This window comes from Trachemys scripta, chromosome 12 (assembly GCF_013100865.1).
Source record: "Trachemys scripta elegans isolate TJP31775 chromosome 12, CAS_Tse_1.0, whole genome shotgun sequence".
Classification (NCBI taxonomy): Eukaryota; Metazoa; Chordata; order Testudines; family Emydidae; genus Trachemys; species Trachemys scripta.
In genome coordinates, this window is record NC_048309.1 from 3,199,470 (window position 1) to 3,220,269 (window position 20,800).

A 20,800-nucleotide genomic window follows, 5' to 3' on the forward strand; every position below is an offset into this window, starting at 1 on the left:
AGTAGGAAGGCTGATAAAGCAGACAGGAGATAGGGCAGTTCCAGTTTAAGTCCTTGATTCTCAGTGGGGCAGAGGCCCCGCACAACGTGGCTCTAGTGGACCATGGAGAAAGGAATAAGACTTCTTCTGACAGTGCTGAGTACGGCGTTCTGGGCCAGGACTGGGGACTTTATGCTGCATCGTGTTGGGACTTCAGTCCACCAGTCCCCACTACGCCCCTTTGGGTAGCAGCCTGGGTGTATTAACATGCGCCTGTCTTTGCCTTGAGGCCTTTCCCGTTCTCACCTACTCTACCCATTAATCTGTGATGGGACAAACCCCCTCGGATCTGACCTGCTCTGCAAACATCTCCCTCAAGCACTGCAGCTGGCCCGGGATTTAGCTGAAGAAGAACTCATGTCCATGGTTCCCTCCCCTCACACACACACTGCTTGTCAAGTCCCACGTTGTGCAAAGAGGAACAAGTGTGAATGCATTGCTAGCCAGCCGCAGGGCTCACCCTTCAATAATAAACTACTTGGGGGCGGTATTGCACAGTGGCTTTGGCACACTCGATGCTGGAGTGGCCTCGGAGCCATTCATTAGCTCCTAAACCTACCCTCACTTCCCTCGGTTTAAGAACAGGCAAATAGGAGCAGCTTTAATTTAGTTTATTAAAAGAGCTCTCTTTGTGTGGGTCTCGAAAGAGTTGCATCACATGACCTCCACCAGGGAGGCCCCCCAGATCCATTCACCTCGCTTCTGTGTATGTTCACCTGCATCTCTACCCACCTCCACCTCCCCACGCTCCTTCGGACACCAGCCGATTGGATGGACAAAACAAGTCTCAAGCTGTCCAGGTGAATGAATAAAAGATTAAAGGAAACAGTTGGTCTTTGCTCTAGAATATCCCCCATAGAGATGCACCTGTTTTCCCAGGCATTGTAGGAAAGTCTTTGGTATATTGCGTTTAATAAGAGGAAGGAAGATTCTCTGAGCTCCCGCTGACCAGGGGCCTGGCTTTAAGCATCAGGAAGCGAGTGGTCCATGGATGACTTGATCTGCCCTGGTGACAGCCTAGTTCGTAGATGGAAAAAAGGTCAGTTAGGAAGTGTTTGTGCAAAGGATCTGCCCAGCATCTTTACCTAGCACCCCTCCTCCTTCCCTTGGCCAGAGCCTACTTACGGGACATTTTTGGGGGGTGGGGAGGGCAGGAATTGACTCTTCCAGAACAGCACCAAAAAAACTGTACTAGGTAAACCAATGTATGTAGTACCGAGTGCGCTAGGTGCTGTACAGAAAAGGAACATGACATGGTCCCTGCCTCGAACGGCGTTCACACTAACCATGCAATGTACAGAGGAAGGTGGAGGAAAGGGCCTGCAAAAACCCTGCTGAGGGAGCTGTGGGACTTCGCATGAGCGCTGTTGGCGCCGGGGTTTTTTGGTTTTTGATCCTTTTAATTGAAAAGGGAAAGATGCCAGAGTCCAGCGGCGGCCAGCGGCCCCGTTGCACTAACCACCGTCCAGAGGCAGTGTGGGATTTTTGGCACCTATGAAAGGCATAATTTGTTAGCAATTTACAGTAATTAAGCTGACCCTTGTCTAGCACCTGTGGCTGAAAGCGCTCATCACTTCACAACCGTGTTCATTTCAGCTCAGAGCCTCCCTGCGGGGTCGGGAAGGCTGATCCCCAGTGTGCAAATGGGACCAGCGCAGCCTACACTGTAATAAAAGCCCCGGGGCACGGCCGTGGCTGGAGCCAGGGCTCTGAATTCTAACAGAACTCTATGAAGAGCTCACAGATGCCTCCAGCTGGGACGCGCCGGGCCAGGAGGCCTCACTTTGCCATTGTACGTGTGTGGGAAGCCAGTGTCCCTACCGTTTGACCATGTGCTCGTAGATCACTGTGGGGATGATGGTGATGGTGACGGCGTTACCAGCTGTAACCAGGATATCCAGGATTTGTTTGTCCTTGAGGGGGGAAGAGTTGAGAAACACGATATTACAGCCCCAGATACTGCACCTGCCAAGCGTTCCCCCCCGCCCCCCAGGCAGAGCGAACGCACAGCTGCCACTCCGCTGTGCACTCCTGCAGCAGCACAAAGGGGACCTAGCATGGCCAGAGCGTAGGCCCGTCAGTTCCCTGCTAGGGGTGAGTTATGCATGCACAGGGCGTTATTTGCATAGACAGCTGTACAAACCTAGCTATTAAAAAAAAAGTCAGCCTTGATTTTTTTAAAAACGTTTTTAACCCGGCAGCCTTTAAAACCAAAAGACTCACCCCCTCGAGGCAGCTGCAGGGACCTCCCACAAACCTCCCATAAAGCATCCCTTATTCAGGCTGACAACACACCAGTTAATGTCACTAAATGACATGAAAAAAGACTTTGTTTCGCCCCACCAAGCCCCGGGCTGGGGCACGCTGGTCCCCCAGTAAAAGGAAGGCCTGGGAAGAGGGACCAAAACAGCCACTGAGTGTTGGCTGCGCAAAAGACTCCAATTTATCATTTAATTTCTGGTACATTTAACTAGAGATCAGTTTCCTTCAGCCTCCAACCACAATTTTTTCTTTTAATCAACGAAACCACCTGGGGGAGATTTTCAAAGTCACAAGGGGGCGTTCAGGACCCTAGTCCCACTGAAAGGGGCTGGGTGGCTCTGAAAATCTTCCCCTCAAACTCCTCAGTACCCAGCTGCTCTGACTCCATCACAGTGATGGCCACAGGAAACACGTCAACAGCAGCAATGAACAAGGAGGCATCAGTAACCCACAGTGGCAGCGTCTCAGAACACTCAGTTCCTGTTTCTCCAGAGAAAGACAAATCTTCAACTGTAGGGCACCCAAACCTGTGTTTCCAACGGCTCCCCCAGAGAGGCGGGATTCTCCTGCTATGGGACCAGGCCCCAAGCGAGGGATGGTCACAAGCTGGTCCCTTTCCTGGCCAGGGGCCTGTCTCCGGGAGTCTCCCGCGCGCACCCCTCCCAGCCCATCTCGCCAGGGGCCTTTACCTTCAGGCCGATGACATTCTGCCCGTTCAGCTCACAGATGTAGTGGTTGATGAGGAGGCCGTTCCGGGCTGCAGAGCTGCCTTTGGTGAGAGAAACGATCTTCCCCTTCTTGATGACAAACCCCACGTGCCCCGTGCTGTCCTTGTGCATCGTCACCGTGCGCTGGAAGGGCCTGGGGGGGGGGCACCGGGACACGGGTGGTTAGTCAGGACCTGACGCTCCGCTGAGGAAGCTGGACGCAGGCCGAGCGCCCCCCACCCCACTCACCTGTCTCGCACGATCACAACGATTTTCTCCGGGGCGGCCTTTTTCAGGGCCCTGTTGGCCTTGTCCGTGCTCCAGCCAGCGCAGTCCTTCCCGTTGATCTGCAGCACCTGGTCCCCGAAGCGCAGCCCGACGAGGGACGCTGGGGAGTTGGCCTTAACCAGCTGCACAAACACCCCCTGCGGGAGAAGGAGTCAGACCGTCACATGGGCGGCACCGGGCATCCTGTGCCCGGGACAGCGCTCGCATCGCTCAGCGGCGACCCCTCCAGCTGACTGCAGAGCGGCTCAGCAAGGGATGCTGGCCAGGCCTCAGCTGGAAGGATTTGGGGCTGCAACGTGGGGGTTTGTGACAGAGGTAAAGGACCACAGCGGGCACTGCCAGGGCGACCCTGGCACCAGGCTGGCTCCAGGGAGTTTGGCTCTTGGTACCCCGTCTCACGGTCCGAGCACAGCAAAGTGCATCCTCAGACCAAACCGATCACTATCCCAAAGGGGTCCAGCTTCTCCTTGTACTATTCTCATCCAACCCTGAGGTCCCAGCCCCGGCACTCAGGAGCCAGGCCTGATGGGACCGCAGGGAACCCAAGGTGAGCGGTACACACACTGGCCTCAGAACCCACCTGGTCGATGCTTTTCAGCTGGAGCCCAGTCTTCCCGCGCTCGTCCTTGCAGAGGTGGAGCTCCCGCAGGCCCGGCCTGATCTCTGCCCTGCGCAACCCAAGGTTGTTTCCCGTCAATGGGGCGACCAGCACACCCTGGGAGGAAGGGACCAGGGCCCCTGCCTGCTGGAGAATCCAACCAGGACGTGAACAATCTGAGCCAACTCAAGTGCAGATGGTCCATGGGGTGCAATGAGCGTGGGGGGGGAAGATGGCATGAGGGCTGGTCCCTCACATGTGTCTATCACTGGAGTGGGCAGCGGGGGGCGAGGTGTGGGGGGAGATGGGAGACTCTCGGGTAGCAGAGCCAGGCAGCAGAAGAGGAAGGGGACCCCGCCTACACATCCCCCAGCCCCTTGCACCTCACAGCCTTGGGCCAGGGATCAGGAAAGGTCTTTCCTCCAGAACTGCTGCAGAATGTTGCAGGTGCCAAGTGCAAGGCCCAGCAAGGTGCCAGGAGCAAAAACCGGTGGCATCAGGAGTAACCAGTGGCTCGGGGCTGTGGGCTGTGTGGGAAGGCGGGATTCCAAGCGGTGAAGGAGACACGAATACGCCACATTCCCCAGAAACGAGGGACAGCCCAAAGTTTGGCATCAGCTTAATCCCTGAGAGCCATCTACGGGCCAGCCAGGAAGTGAGACTCAGACTGGCTCTCCCAGGCCCACTCCTCAGGCACCAGACCAACTCCTTCTTGAAGGGGACTTCTGCCGGGGTCCGTCCCCTCCTCCCAGGAGATGGTACAGAGTGTCCGGCAGGGGTGAGGACGAGGACACGGCTTATTGGGGCCTAGGCCGTGAGTGGTGCCAGTGGGGGGACAGACAGACACAGTTACATTCTCTGGACAGACAAGATACCTACATTGCCACTTGCTGGGACCAGTGCTAAGTCCTTCTGGACCTCTTCACTGGAGAGCGAGAGCCCCATGTAATCCCCAAGCTCCGTGAGGTTTGGATACAGAACAGGTGGGGCTGAGGGGGGAAGAGAGAAGAACATTGTCCATTCAGAGAGCTAAGCTGACCAGGCACCGCCTGGGCCAGTCAGGGAGCTCGCAGCCCTGGGGCCCTGTCCTCCTGCCACAGGATTCGAGTGCCTCCCTCGAGATGAACAGCAATTACCCATGTCCTGCAGCCCCAAGACCCCGCAAGACAGAAGCCCTTAGCCCCAGGACTGACGCTCTGAGCCCCGGCAGGTGCGCCCCAGTGCTCCAACTGCTGAACATTGTCATAGGCGGCTCGGAAGGTCAGTAAGTTTGGCCATCCCTGTCCTATAGCCTCAGGGCAAAGATCTGACCTTCCCCCAGACGTCCCCTCCCCCCTGCATCACCCCAAGCAGCCAGTTCACAGCCCCTCCTCACTGCGCCTGGCCTGAGAGGGGAGTGCCGCTGAAATTAACCCTTTGTTCACTGGGGAATAAGTGCTGTCCCCTGCACCCTGAGCCGCTATCGGAACCACTCCTGGGCTAGAAGACTGTCCCTCAAAACCGCCTCTCGTGGCGAGAGGCCGAGTCTCAGCTGGGACTTACCCGTGGCTGGCTCTGACTTCTCTGCAACCCCAGCCAGAGCCCTGGCAGCTGCATTCGCCTGAGCCTGGGAAGAGAAGACAGACTTCACTATGTGGGCCGGCAGTGGGCACGGAGAGCGGGCAGGGTTGGCACATTTTATCACCCCAGCTCCTGGGGAGCTGGGATTGTCCTTGCGCGCTGTCAGTGGCTGGAGCCAATCCACGCCTTCCCTTTGAGCACCGGGCTGGGAGACACGTTCTCAGGGCAGGGCGCTGGGAGACAAAGCTGAGCTGGTCACTGAAACCAAACCACAGGCAAGGCGGGGACCCTGCTCACTCAGCGTCCGAGGCCTTTGCTTGAAAAGGGACATAGCGCCTCGCTAGGTGCAAGGCCGTCAGGGCGCACCGTCACCGCCCCTCCACACGGACGGGGCCACACTGGAGCCTTGGCAGAAGCTGCTCCAACAGCCGAGCTTGGTGTCAATTGGACCCACAACCCAGCCTCTTACCTGCAAGGTTTGATCCACCTTCATGTCCTCCAGGGATGGGTATAGAGTTGACATGGTTGCTTCTTCCACAGGAACCACCTGTAAGAGGCATGCGAAGGCAAGGGTGAGACAGATGCTCTGGAGCAAACAGAGCTGGTCCCGCCCTCCCAGTTCATTGTCAAACCTTATTCTGAGCTGCCTGATGTACCAGGGCAAGGAAAGGCCCAGCCTCTTGGGGCACAAAGCTCCACACACTGCTGCATTAATGTCCAGAGTCAGCACGCTGCAGGACCAGTCTACATGGGGCTGGGCAAGTACTGTCCCCCAGTTCCCAAGTTTCAGGTTCCAATGGGGTATGTACATGGCACACAGCCCAAGAGGTCAGAGAGACCATAAAACACTCTTGCTGGAGTGTTGCTGGATGCAAGGTAACATTGCACTGTTCTTAGACTCCAGAACCCTCACATACCAGAACCAAAATCCAGAGAGAGACGAAGCAGGCTGCTCCCTAAGGCAGTGATGCACAACTCGCCCTGGCCTTGCTTTAAGCTATTTCTTTCTCTCCTGCACACTTTGCTACAGCACTCCCTAGCTTGCAAGCCGGACCAGGAAACCCCGTGCAAATTAAAATGACAGCCTACAGTTCCAGCAGTTTTCAAATACACCAGCTCAAAGCAAAACCTGAGCTTAAACCACTGTGTTTCACCTGTCTCTGGGCTGCAGCCACAGGAAGCTAATTCAGACCAGGTTCACCCATCTGCCGGAAACTGGCACCTGGCCAGTGTCTAGTTTGGAACATGAACTCTGGGTTGTCTTAGCCAAGCTGGGCACAACTCAGCTCCCAAGAACCCAAAGCAAAAGCGATCAGCCCAACCATCACCCTGTAATCTGCTCAGCCTTCACGGGCAAAACGCCCAGCGGGGGCATGAGTGTAGGATGGGGTCATGGGGGACGGGGACACACACTCTCTCTCTCTCTCTCTCTCTCTCCAGTGGAAATTGCCAGGGGAATAAGGTTTTTGTCAGGCTGCATCATGCCCAGTTTAAATTCTTCCCTGGTCATGTCAGTGCCCATGCCACCCCATGCAATTAAAACCACATGGTGCCCTCCTGCGGCTTGGGGCTCTCATTTTGTGTGCCTGTATCCCATCTCCAATCAGCGCTGCAAGCTATTCGTAGCCAGGTGGGGAAACTGAGGCAGGAGGTGGTGACGGGCCTAGTCCAAGGTTGCACAGAAAGTCTGTGGCAGAGCCAGGAATAGACCAACACCCCTGGACCAGCCTGCCATTCTAAGGACCACAGCCCTGGCTGGCTGGGGGGGCACCTGCAAACCAAGCGGTTCCTGCTGCACGAGACCGGCGCCATGCGTCAGACATTTGTTCTCTGTGTTTTGCTGGCTTCCAACCTCTGCTGGTCACTACCCAAGTTCTGTGGCGTTAGCTGGTGTGACCTGCTGTCTGAATAGCTGCCTCTGTGCCATTAATACCCACAGCATAAACAGGCAGCGGGGCGGGCGCCTGCCCCGGAGTCCAATTTCCCCACAGCTGTGAGCCAACCCAGCCCCGGGAGCTCAGGGCACAGGAGGCCTGTGGCAGCAGGCACGGCCCGTGAACAGATCCCATTCAAACAGGTTGGTCACGTGAGGCCTGGAACTGAGCTTTGGGTCCAGGCCAAGTTTCTGCAGCATCACATGATTGATTTCTGCACATAAAAGGAAGGCGTCCTAATGCCAGAACAGCTTAAAGGGACAAGACGCCGTTTCTCTCTCGCCTGGGCACCTCCACCACCCGAGAAGGCTGGCACAGCTCCTAGTTTTGGTAATGCTGTTATCTGCCCCCTGGCTCTGCCCCACCTTCAAACGCTTCGCCTGCAGGGTGCGCCAGTGGGCTTGTGACTGGGTATTTTTATGTCTTTTATGCACACATGACGTGTGTGTGTGTGTGTGTGTGTGTGTGTGTATGTGTGTGTGTGCACACACGTGCGCAAGCACATCTGTCCCGCTGCGTGTGTGAGAGCGAGAGAGCCAGCAATGGAGTCTATGAATGAAGCACAGGGGAGGATAAGAAAATACAGTTCGCAGCCTCAGCCCCTGAGCTCCAAAGACAGAGAGAGAGACACTCACACAAAATACAGCAGGTTATACAGTGAGTCTCTCTGACACACACACACACACACACACACAGCACAGAGTACAGTCAGTCTCTCTCTCTCTCACACACACACACACACACACACACACACACCTTTTGGAAGATGTTTCGGGTAAATTCACATCCTGCTCCAAGGAAAATTCTCAGCTCAAATTTGCCAATTTGCCCTCATTGGCAAGACCTGAGTCTTTCAAAAAAATTCCCCTGCAGACTTTCACACCCCAAACATTTCAGCCGGGCTAACAAGGCAAGGGAGGCAGGGGTGTCAGAAGGTGAAACTGACCATCGACACACGTGAAACGGATTAGTTACGTCCCTTGTCTGAGCTGCAAAAAGGACACAAACAATGTCACTAGTAAAATCTGGCTCACCCGCCCGCTCCGTTTGAGGTACTATTAGTACCACAGGCCAGGACACTTGGTAGGTCTGTTTTTATAGATATGGTATCAATTGGCATAGCTCCATTAGAGTCAATTGGAGTGGGAGCTGGCCTACAGTTTTTACATTAAGGTTGCCCTGGTACTTTTTTTTTTTTTTTTTTCACACACACACACACACACTCGCTCTCTCTCGCTCTCTCTCTCTGAGTCCATCCCTGTCTTTAAGGTATTCACCCTCAAAACAATCCTGTGCAGTAGGGAAGTGCTATTATCTCCCTTTTACAGCTGGGAAACTGAGGCACAGATAACAAAAGTGATTTGCCCAAGGTCACACAGGCGGACATGGCAGAGTCACGATTTGCACCCAGGTCACAAGAGTCCTAGGCTAACAACCACTGGGCCAGCCTCCCTCTGTTCTACATCAGGCACAAATGGGGGCTATACAGGGATACCGGAACAAGCAATAGCATATTTCTGTGGCAAGTGATGGTCTGATGGCAAAGCACCCATTGCTGTCAACTGCCGGTGGAAGCAACCTCTGCCAGCAGCCCCACTGGCGGGAGGGTGCTAGAGATTACGACAGCAATCTGAGGTTTATTGCTGTGCTCTCCCAGCCAGGGTAGAGCTGTGACGGCTTCCCCCGAAGAGCCAAGTGAAAACCAGCTCCCACTCCCACCTCCCCCAGTGATATTGAGACAGGGCCCAGATCACAATGACGCGGAAAACAACTGAGGAATCTCCCTAGTCCTACTCAGGTCTAATCCTGCAGGCTGGCCTCAGGCAAAGCTGCCATTGTCTGCAGCTGGAGTGATGGGAAACCCAGCAGGGAAGGAGCGCGGCGGCAGGGGAGGAGTGTGTGGTGGGGGTTAGACACATGAGACTCCTGGTTTACTCAGCGGTGTAGCTTTACTTTCTACCCTTCCTGAGGTCTGTCTTGAACCTCCCCTAAAGATTCCGGGCCAAGTTCTCAGTGAGTGTAAATGCGTGCGAGTCTCCTGGTTACACCTGGAAAGAATCTGGCCTTCTGCACATTCCGACCCTACAGAACAAAAACCAGCCGCTCGGGCGCTCAGGCCAAGATCCTAGGTGCCCAACTCCCATTGAATTCACCGAAATACGGCTCTGAGCCTGAGTCCCTGCTGGTCACACGCTTCCCTGGTGAGCCTGGTTTTCAGTGCTCCAGTGACGCAGGGGTTGGGTTTTTCCACCCACATCCCTAAGACACTATCAGCTGATCTAATAGCAAAGGCAAAGGCTATCCCTGCCCAGTTTATTGACTCGGTGACATCAGCCGCCCTTCTGGGCCGTTACTGCTCTGCAGGGCCGCGATTGCCCAAGTCAGGGATTAGTCAGAACCAACCAGACCATGTTCTGGAGTCGTTGCTTTATTTCCCCCCACTAGCAGGGCTCCCGCTTACAAAGGCATGTCTAGTGCAGCCCCTGGCTCTGACAACACAACCCGAAGGTCAGGATCTCCCGAATGACGTGAACTGTTGGAATAAATGTCATGACCATGGCCACTGACTAAACGGGCCAAGATCTCAGAACAGCAGCACACCCCTGAGACCAGAGAGAAAACAACCACCCTGGGTCCTGACGCCCCACACTCGGCCAAACCTCAGTCCTTCTGGAACACGGAAGTACCCGAAAACACTCAAGTGCCCAGGAGTTCAGAGCGAGAAAGCACAGACACAGCAGGAATTCATTAACTCCACTCACAGATCCAGCCAGTGAGGGCATCTGGAAAACAGACTCCAGCCTGATCTGCGTCAGCGTTCCCATCTTCCCCGTCCCTTGCACTAATCCTGCAGGAGAAACTTCAGGATCAAGCCTGAGTCCAGTGAAGTCAGGTGCTGAGTGACTCCAGTGGGAGCAGATTGGGCCCTCAAAGTGACTCCAGGGTGGATGGAAAATGGAAAAAAAATTCCACCTCGTTCTAGCACCATTCCGCCAGCTTTGGATGCGCAATAATAACCCTCAAGGGAAGCAGATCCCAAAGCCGAACGGAGTGATTGTCCAGCAAGAAGAACAGCGCCCCCTTCACACAAGCCCCACAGGGTCCTCAGCAATTTAACACTATGGGGCAAAGGGCTCAGGCCACCTCCTCAACATGTGGAAATTGTTAGAATTCAGTTGGAGTCCATGGACCTAGGACAATTCACATCAGCTGAGGGCCTGTTTCCAGATGTTCCAGTGCTCTGCATGCATGGCTGGGCCCAGAGGTTCCAGTGCTCAGCACCCACAGCTGGGCCCAGATGTTCCAGTGCTCCACATGCACGGCTGGGCCCAGATGTTCCAGTGCTTCACATGCACGGCTGGGCCCAGAGGTTCCCGTGCTCGGCCCCCACAGCTTGGCCCAGATGTTCCAGTGCTCCACATGCATGGCTGGGCCCAGATGTTCCAGTGCTCCACATGCATGGCTAAGCACAGAGGTTCCCGTGCTCGGCCCCCACGGCTGGGCCCAGAGGTTTCCGTGCTCGGTCCCCACGGCTGGGCCCAGAGGTTCCCGTGCTCGGCTCCCACGGCTGGGCCCAGAGGTTCCCGTGCTCGGCCCCCAGCTTTTTGAAGGCGCTCAGCTCCCACTGTGCACCCCAGGTGACGCTCCCTTTTGACAATCTGGCCCTCGGAGCCAAATCCTGTTGTGACATGAGCACTCGGGGCTCGCACTGCTCCCAGTGGAAGTGCTGCCACCAGAGAGCAGAATCTGTGCCTATAACATGCTCAGTTAGAACAGGTGAAAGCACCTTGTCTCAGCCTGCTTGAAAAAACCAGACTGCATCCCGTCCGGCACCTGCCAGCCAGGAGAAACCCAGCTGGGCAAACCAACCTTTACTGCTCTGTGGAGTCGAATGCAGAGCTGGGCTGAACCCGAGCCCACAACAAACACCTGGGCTTGATTAGCAAACAGTAAATACCCCCAATGGCCTGTGAGGGGATGTTAGCTGGGGTGGGATCTGACTTACTACAGAGAGTTCTTTCCTGGGTGTCTGGCGGGTGAGTCTTGCCCACATGCTCAGGGTTTAGCTGATCGCCATATCTGGGGTCGGGAAGGAATTTTCCTCCAGGGCAGATTGGCAGAGGCCCTGGGGGGGTTTCGCCTTCCTCTGCAGCATGGGGCGGGGGTCGCTAGCTGGAGGATTCTCTGCACCTTGAGGTCTTTAAACCACAAGTTGAGGACTTCAATAGCTCAGACACAGGTCAGGGGTTCGATACAGGGCTGGGTGGGTGAGATTCTGTGGCCTGCGTTGTGCAGGAGGTCGGACTAGACGATCATAATGGTCCCTTCTGATCTTAAAGTCTATGAGTCTATGGTTCTAAGGAAACCGAACAGCCCAAAGAAGGAGCGGTGGGATGGGGGGAGACAGGTGAAGCTTAGCGCCCCCTCCCCCCCCCCGCTCCCTTGCTGAAGGGGTGTCCCTCCTTACCTGACAGACAGCTCTGGAGCAGGTTTCTCTTCTCCAGCACACTCTGCCTTCCTCTTCCAAAGGTCTGTGATTTTATAATAGCAGCAAAACACAGGTGCTGCCTGCCTGGGAGGGGCGTCACCCCGTCAGCTGACGCCGTAGTCACCAGAGAGGAATTCAGAGCCCAGGAAACAGGCAGGTGCCGGAAAGAGGAAGCCAAGCTCCGTCCCTGCTCCACACTGGCAAAGTGTGCGAGGATCACCCAGGCCCAAAGCAAGGAGCATGCATGGAATCTGTGCAGGTCTGAGACTCAGGCTCCAGGATTCAGGATCTGGCTGGAAGGCAGGTCTAGTCTGGGGGAACCGCTTCTCCTAGCCTATCTGCAAGATCTAGGTCAGCCACTGGCGCCCCCTTGGGGAGGCAGTGTGGCCTAGTGCTGTGGGGACCAGGGGACCAGGGCTAAGTCCTGGTGCTGACACCCGCGCTGTGGCCTCGAGAAGTCACCTCCCAGCGCTACACTGGGGTTGCTGATACACAACCCTTCGCTCCCACGCTTCAGCGCAGTCGTTGAAAATTCTTTGCATCTTTGCATGTGACCATTTGGGACATTTTTAAAGCTGTTGCAAAGTCTTATTTCCCCCCAGAGAGCCCTGTTTTCTCTGGCAACGACGTCCTATCTTTGTCTAGCACGTGGCACAGCCTGGGCACCACCGACAGCGACAAGACATGAGGGCTGGAGCAGCCTGGTGATCGGTACCTTAGCCAGCCTGGTGAGAACAGAACAGATTTAAATTTTATTAGAGAAAATTAAAAAAAAAAATAAATAAACGATACATTAAATTTGAAGCGTTAGTTATTGGTCACTGGGGGTAGCTACAATAGCCCCAAATCTGCACTTGGGGCCATGGCTGCAAGTTGTGTGGCCTGGTAACGTTGATACAAAGCAACACAAACAGACACGCCCAGGGTGCAGTTAATACCGGAGCTGCCTGACTGCCCACTTGCTGAAGGTGAGAAATGCACGTCAGATTCCATTGGCTTTAAAGAGCTCCGGCCGTGCTCTGGAGTATCACCGCTACTTCCAGCTTCTGCAGCACGAAGCCTGATGGTGTCATAGCCCTGCAGTCAGGGACAGTGTGTCCCTGGATACTAATTTATTACATACTATTCTAAATGCTCAGCATTGCAATGACACTGTGACGGTTCTCGGGGTACCCAGCACTGTGAGTCATCTTGTTACCCCTGGCTCCAGACTAGTGCGGGAGACTCGCTTGTTCTTGGCTGGGTGGCAGCTCCTATCAGCCACTCCCTCTCCGCTGGGCTATGCCAGCCCTGGCTCTGCCTTGCTGGTTAATATGTGTGCCCCAGGCCTCAAGACCCTCTGACTCATCCCCCTGTGATATCCAGCCCCTGACACTGGCTACTCACAGAAATCCCAGACCCTCTGCCCCCAACGGTGCCGTGAACCCCAGTTGACTAGGTTTATCTTAAATCACCATTCCTGTATAGCACACAGCACTTGTGAGCATGTACAATACAACAAAAGTAGGTTGATTTAAGAAAGAATAAAGCTTTAACTAGAAACAAGAGAGCCTGGTGGAAACAAATGGTTACAATACAAAACAAAATCACAAAACACCAACCTCAGCCTGCTGTGATTAACAGTTCCCTTTCCTAGCTAATAGAGTAGGTCCTTCTCCCCTCCCCACAACATTCAGTTTGTTGCTGAGCTGGCTGGCTTCCCAGGAGTCCAAAAGGCCATGAAAACAGCCCTGCTCCCCAAAGGGTTTCCTCAGTGAATGGATACAGGGTGCGTCTCCCTCTTCTGGGTTATAGTGAAAACAGCCAGGGCAAACCCCGGCCTTGTTATGCGTTTCCTTTTTCACCTTCAAGTGGTTTCACTTGTTTGCTGTTGCATCTGGTGTTTTTTTCCATTGAACATACTTGTATTGCACAAGGCTACACAATTGAGCCATGCATTACATCACCAGCTAAAAAGGACGGGGTGACACCACCACACTGCCTGAATGGGCCATCACCGAGACACATTATCCCCTGGGTCTAATTTCTAGCCCCCAGTCTATAAAGCACACTTTCAATATAAATACGTTACTCCTTAAATATTACCCACACATACATCGCGTAATGATTGTGATGCTTGACAAGTTCTGAGCTTTCTGTAGCTACCTGTGACTCGTCACGGATAAATAGCCTGCAAGACATGTGTTTGGTGTAGTGGGTTTGTCAGGTCTGAGGTGAGAGTTGTTTGCGAAGCTCAGGGGACCTTTTGCTAAGGGGCGTCTGTGTGACCCCTCCGCCCTGACATCGATGCAGTAGGTTAGCCTGCGGGTGCAGGTCTGGGCTCTCTTTTCTGGCCAGAGTGTCTCCTACCCCGTTTGCTTTCCCTTTGATGTGCACAGTCTCCAGGTGCTGTTCCTGCAGCCCTATGCTCCAGCGCAATGCCTAGAGCTGGTACCTTTGGGCTTGACTGGGGAGTGATCCGTTAACACCCTCATTTTCTGTTGCACAGAGAATGTTTGACTGCCCCATTGCGCACTCATTCTCTGACAGGGTAGTTTTGTTCAGTTGGGGGTGTATGCAAGCATGCAATGGGGTGGTTTTTGTTGCTCTCCCCTCTTTGCATTAGAACTGCCCCCAGTCTGGTATTGGATGCAGCTAGGGTGACCAGACGTCCCGATAAGATTGGGACTGTCCCGGTTTTTAGCTGTTTGTCCCGCCATCCCGATCGATCTCTGGTCGGGACGCAATTTGTCCCGATATTTTGTTGTTGTTGTTGTTGTTGCTCCGCCGGCAGCCCCCCCCCCCCCCCCCCCCCCCCGGTGTCTCCATATGCTCTTCCTCTGATCTGGTCACCCTAGATGCAGCTGTACCCAATGTTAATTGATCCTCACCACCCCCACTGCAGGCAGCACTAATAAGCCCATTCTACAAATGGGAAAACTGAGTTACTCAAGGCTGCACAAGTCAGTGGCCGAATCAGGAGCAGAGCCCAGGATTCATGACGCTCAGGCCTGCGCTTATCTGCTAGACACTGCTCTGTCTCTGGCCATGAGCACGTGGGTATGACACCGCTGGGGGAGTGATCACATGCCTTCACTACAACAGCCTACGTAACAGCCAACGTGGTAATGCCGTGAGGCTTTGGAAACCAAGAAGAAAAATCGGTAACTGGTGAGACGGTCTTGTAACGGTGCTTGTGGCCTAGAAGTCCTCACAAATATTCATTACGGTGGATCAACCAGGTCCCTCTGATGTGAAAGGGGAGGTGGGCTGTGGATTTCTGTGGCATCTAGGGGTGTTGGGCACACACTGAATTTCAAAGGTATAAAGGGAACACAAGGGTCATGCTCAGGTTAAATGCACATGTGGTCTGAGCAGCATTTGAATGAACTTCCCCCTTGTGATCAGCTTCCTCCTGGTTACAAAGGGTGTGTTTAGTTTGAACAAAGGGGGAAAGAGGCTGCTAAGTATTTTTTGCATAGGGCAAACCGCAGCATAAATAAGAAAGGATCAGGGAGCGAGGGTCAACCGTCAGGGCATAACTGCCCCCAAATTTTCTCTGCTGCTCTGATGTTGGGCACAAAATCAGGGGCAATACCAGGGGTGCAGGAACCTGTTTGTTGTTTAGCAAAACCACCCTGTTGTGTGCAACGTCACCCTGACACCCTCTGGGTGTGTTACACAACAGGAGACATTTCTCCAAAGGCCTTGGAATGCTGCCCCACTGGCTCTGGGGACCTCAGCCAGGGGAAGACACATGGGGAGCGGGCTATTCTTAGCAGCAGCCGTGGGAAGGCGTGCCCCGGAAGAGCGTCACTGCCACTGAAGCCCTGATAAGCTTTTTCCATAACACCCATGCTGTAACCCGGGCCTCTGTCTGTGAGAGGAACCCGTCGCTAGCTGCAGGGGTGACGGGAGGGCCAGAGGGGCTGCGTTCCTCCACCCACAGCGCGCTCAGTCAGGGTCCCCCTGAGGATTTTCTGGCTGAGCCAGAAAGGGCTTGATTTCCAGCTGCCAGGCTGGCAGTGAGAGAAACCCGGCCAGTTTCATTCATTCAAAAGTGTGGAGACTTTTATCACTGTTTAAACGTGGCTTAGAGTGGCCTAGCTGGCCCAGATAAGCGTGTCCACACACAGACCTGCACTGCTTTCTCAGCATCACACCTTGAGCAAAACCGGAGCAAGGTCAGAGTGTTGCCAAGCCCCAAACTGCAGGGCTGAAGCCACAAGGAAATGCTGCAGGAGTTCCCCCGGCCCTGCGCTGCGCTGCGCTGAGCCGACGCTGCTTGCTATGACCGCAAAGGTTAAACTGCCAGGATTAAAAATATCCAAAAGCCACATCGAGGAATGGGGGGACCCTTAACAAAGCAGGACTCCTGGGATGCAGGGACTCAGCCTGTGGCCAGTGGAAGAGAAGGGGAGTTTTGTTAGGGACATCAATAGGTCCTGATCCCCGAATTGCTCAAATTAAAACGGACACTGAAACTGACCCGGCTGGAAGCAGCTGCCTGCCACAGGCTACTGCTGCCCCAACACGTTCAAATCCAGCTCGGCCTGTAGCCTACACTGGCTCCTGAATCTCCAGCCCTGCCACTCCCACAGAGCACAAGGCCTCGAGCACTGCTGGGCAGCAGGTCGGATACATCGGCGCCTCAGGCACCGCCCTGCTGCCGGCCCCGGGGAGAGGCTTGCTCCAGGGCAGTAGCTGAGCCCCCGGATCAGTTTGTAAAACTCCGGCCAGGCTCAGATTCTGCAGTGATACACGCCACGGGAAGCACTGCAGAAGCCCACCTGCCCTGCTTGAGTTCAATTAACGGGAAATCTTCCAGGTTGCCCCCTTCCTCTGCAGCCCAAACACTGCAGCCTCCTGCTGCGGCATGAGAGCCAGAAAGTGAACCTGTCTAGAAACCACAGCCACACTTGGCCAGGCAACACCCAGGAAAAGATTACTTCATAACAACAGCTGCTAGGCAACCGTGACCCACCCCATGGATTACAGCACAACCAAGGAGTTTACGTCTACGGCGTATCTTGTGTCTCATTGGCTCAGTGTATTGTCAGTCGCCCTGCCACTGGTGGCGTTTGTTGGGGTGGCGTCATTCCAGCCCGCGATGGGACTGTCTCCGGCCCAGAGCACGCTCCAGCCGGCTCTCCTGCTCTTGCAGATGAATTGATTTCTGGCCATTAAATAAGTGTTTGAACATTCTTCTGTTTCACAGATTTTAAGAGCAGAAGAGACTATCATGATAATCTCATTTGATTTCAGGCATAACGCAGGCCGGAGAACCTCACCCAGGAATTTCCGTAGTTCGTTATGAGATTCTTAGCGATTCTAAACGGGGCTACCGTGAAGAGGCTATTTTGATTAATTCGTTAATATCAGCACAGGGCTTTGAGAGCGGAGCTGTGCTAGCCGGAGGGCAGGGACTGCTCCAGTTAAGGTTGCAACTGCCTCTTTTGAGTTGATCTTAACTTTCCCAAACTTTCACCTTTTGGACTGAAATCGTCCAGGTTTAGGGTCTGGTAAAAAACAGGAAAAAAAAGAAAGAGTTGAGCCATTTTGGAGTAGAAGGGGGGGTGGGCAGATGAACTTCTCCTATTACCAAAGAAACCCCCCAAAAACATACAAAGTTGTTCCGATTAACTTTACAGCTAAAACTCCTGCGCGTAAGAATCTAAATAGGGCAAGGACCTAGCTGTTCTTGAGGAGAAAGGCCTTTGAGAGCTGTGGTGTACCTGAATTTGATTTGACTGAGTGGTGACCCTTTGACAATTGCCTGCTGTTCACACGCAGGCCCGTTTGCACAAGGTTTTTCACTAGCCCTGCCTCCACCCAGGGTGACCAGATTGCAAGTGTGAAAAATAGAGGCACATCTGTTTTCGGAGAGGAAGGGGGCATATAGTTGCTTATCGGAGACAAAGCCCCTAATATTGGGAGGTCTGGTCTGGTCACTCTACCTCTGCAGCTCACTTAGGCCCCGGCCCGACTCTGCAAAGCTTTATGCACTCGGGGTAGCCACCCTGAAGTCAGTGAAACTACCAGTAATGTCAGCTCCTCCCAATTGAGTCGGACGAGACTTGGTATTTTTCTTAAATCCCAACGCCTCAGAGAGAACCCTGGGCGACTCTCAGCTTTCATTTGAGTTTTTAAAAAGACAGACCATTCTAGCTCTCGTTGCTGCAGAGAAAAGCTTGAAAGGGCGACCCCTAAAGGCTCAAAAACCAGCAGGCACGTCTCCACAAAACCCACAGTTCTTCGGTTTAAAGAGCTCATTATTTTAGGGGACTTGGCCCAAGATTTTTGGGCACCGGGAGTTGGCAGTAACTTGATCCCGCAAGCTGAGCGTTGTAGCCATGCAGACCCCAGTGGAAATACTCACCTGGGTAACAGTACTAATACCCAGCTCTTACCGACCACCATCCTTCAAAGACTTCACAGGATCAGGGCCATACAGAACTTTTCATCCATGGATCTCAAAGCACTTCACAAAGTTGGTCAGTATCATCCTTGTTTTACAGATGGGGAAACCGAGGCACGGAGGGGTGACATGGCTTGTCCAAGGTCATCTGGCAGGCCACTACCGGAGCTGGGCCTAGAACCCACCCTGAGTCCTTGACTCGTGCTCTATCCACCAGCCCCCACTGCCTCTCTATCAGACAGTAATCTATCAACATTATAAGAGCTGTAGTAATAAAGACACTCCCATGCATTTCAGGCTTTTTCCCTTACTGGGCTTTTAAAAAAAAGATAGGATCACTTTTTATTTATAGTCCAAACTTAGCAAAAAGGAAACACTCCACGTACACGGTGACAAGTGCATCTGATTTCAGCGTCTCACTAATCGGAGGTTCTATTTGTAACACAATGAATTTTGGTTTTTTATCCATTCTATATTAGTTTTACCCAGACAGTGTCCAAGTGACCCAGCCGACAATAACCAAGCGAGAAGTGCCAGGACGACACAGATTTCTATTTCACACTAAAGAAAACGCCTTTGAAAAACCATCCCTACTTTGAAGGAGTCCGTCCCTCTGTCGTGTCCCTGCTGCTGCCTGTCGCGTAGCGTGTGGGAATCTACGTGCCACATGCCAGAACACAGCCAGGGCTCCCTCTGCAAACCCTGCTGAGAGAAATGTGAACTCGCACAGTCCCTGCAGGCTGCATCCTGTCGCCAGGACCCGGCCCTGTCTGTTCAGAGAGGCCCAGCCCCGGAAAAAGCTACAACAATGGAGCTCATACAGCTGGTCATTGTTGATCTCTCTCCTGGCAGCTGAGCGTCCTGACCTACTTTAGCAAGAGTAGAATAAGAGGCCTTGGGCACCCTGAGATTCCCGCTCTCGGCTTCCACCCTTGTCAGGATACCGCTTGGGATAACTGGCCAGACTCACCTTCCGGGCTGGACTCTTACCCCCAAGAGAATTAGGCGGATTGCTTGTTAAGCACTACCCCTGTGCTCAGCCCTGGACACAGACACAGAGCCCAAGCCTGACCGCATTGACACCAATAGAAAAAAATCCTGTTGGCTTCTCCAGCAGCAGGTCCACGTCCCAGTGCACTAGGCATGGACGTGACGTGACTGAGGCCCTGGGATGTGCTGGAGGAGTCATCCGCCCTGGGCTGTTCGTGGGTGTTGCAGAGAAATAGATGCCATCCTCCCTCGGGCCCTGCACTCGGGAACAGGAACACGGAGCCCCTCACGCCTGGAGGAACTAGCTCTGTGGAGAGGTGGCTGGGTGGGAGCCAGGACTGCCATCCGACCACCCGTGGTGCATTGAGCGCCTGGCTTTTCCCAGAGCCGAGCTGCTGGGGCAGCATGGAGAGATTGGCAGCTGCTGTCTGAGTCACACATGGGAGAACAGCAGGGGGGGCAGTTTCTGGCCTCCGTGCTCCTTCACTTACCCCCGACCAAATTCGCACCATGCATAACTCCCACTGTTGGAGATACACTGGGGTGCAGGAGAGACAATCACAGAAGGGAACTGCGTGTTTTCCCTCGTGCATCAGCCCTTCCACCCACACCCCAACTCACTCCCACGCTCTCCCTTCGAGCACAGCCCCCGCTCGACAGCTCCCCGGGGGAACAGCCACGTATGACACCCCGCTCTGCTCATGACATCAGCTCCCTGTTCAAACCCGTCATCCTGCACCTGGCTCCGTGGGTGGAAAGGCTCCATCCGAGGGCCAATGGGCTGAGAGAGACGGCATGGCCAGCGCTTGCTAACGTTGCTACACTTGGCCGGTATGGCAACTGTTGCTAAGTAGCACAGGAATTGGGGCTGCGAGCCAGAGGGGTCACTTATGAACCCGATAGAAAACAAGGAAGCAGATTACAGTATTTTCACAGCCACAATAAATGGAGGCAGAACATGAGTTCAGCACCAAAAGGTCAATCACGTGCCATGGAGCTAGATTCACACCCAGTGACTCATGCGTTTGTTACATAAAGGGGGGGAAGGGCAAAGAGGGAGGGAAGGGGAAAGTAGACTGAAAAGCAGGAGGTGGATTGCTCTGTGGGCTCTGGCACCCTGGTGGGGACCGAAAACTCACTGCTGGGCTGGACACACACTGCGAGAAGCTATCCAGAACTGGCCCCGTGTGGGGTTCGGGGCGCCCGCGAGTGCCGCTCTAACAGTCAGCCTCACTAAGGGCAGGAGGCCAGGGCTTGATACACTCCAGGGAAAATACCTTGACACGCCATTTGTACTGCTAAAAATGAGCCATCGCTGGTCTCAGAATAAACTCCCCCAAAAGCCAGAAACCAGCCTCCACCGGTCCAGCCAGCCGGCCTTTGCTTAGCCTGCACAGACCTACTCCCGCGGGGCTCCGCAGGACGCAGCACGGCCAGGCGCTGGTTAATAATTAAAGCAAAGAAACCCGCAGCCTGTTGTTTAAGCTGTGCCTCAAGCACCCACCTAGAGTTGGTCCTTCTGCACGGAGCGCTGAG

General features: G+C 54.2%; 1 protein-coding gene across 3 annotated transcripts; it reads right to left on the bottom strand.

Annotated features, from left to right (window-relative positions):
• Window positions 1–635: 635 nt before the first annotated feature.
• Window positions 636–18,999, bottom strand: SDCBP2 (syndecan binding protein 2). Of its 3 annotated transcripts, none has more exons than XM_034787985.1 (9): window positions 18,869–18,999; window positions 5,924–6,001; window positions 5,437–5,500; window positions 4,774–4,883; window positions 3,877–4,038; window positions 3,258–3,433; window positions 2,991–3,162; window positions 1,861–1,952; window positions 636–1,056 (listed from the first exon to the last, which is right to left on the bottom strand). In XM_034787985.1, the coding sequence occupies exons 1-9, from the start codon at window positions 18,941–18,943 to the stop codon at window positions 1,002–1,004; spliced, it is 984 nt and encodes a 327-aa protein (XP_034643876.1). In that variant the 5' UTR covers window positions 18,944–18,999; the 3' UTR covers window positions 636–1,001. The 3 variants fall into 3 exon arrangements, with proteins under 3 accessions (XP_034643876.1, XP_034643875.1, XP_034643878.1); XM_034787984.1 differs by having other exon boundaries at window positions 3,877–4,041; window positions 18,869–18,998; XM_034787987.1 differs by lacking the exon at window positions 18,869–18,999 and adding an exon at window positions 11,857–12,136 and having other exon boundaries at window positions 3,877–4,041.
• Window positions 19,000–20,800: the final 1,801 nt, after the last annotated feature.

What these genes read in the sequence shown, in the direction of transcription:
- SDCBP2 (XM_034787984.1), bottom strand. Translation starts at nt 18,943, where the DNA reads ATGTGGCACGTAGATTCCCACACGCTACGCGACAGGCAGCAGCAGGGA. An exon ending in GAGGGACGGACTCCTTCAAA is followed by an intron (nt 6,002 to 18,868) that starts GTAGGGATGGTT and finishes TGCCTCTTACAG; the next exon opens with GTGGTTCCTGTGGAAGAAGC. An exon ending in GAAGTCAGAGCCAGCCACGG is followed by an intron (nt 4,884 to 5,436) that starts GTAAGTCCCAGC and finishes TTCCCCCCTCAG; the next exon opens with CCCCACCTGTTCTGTATCCA.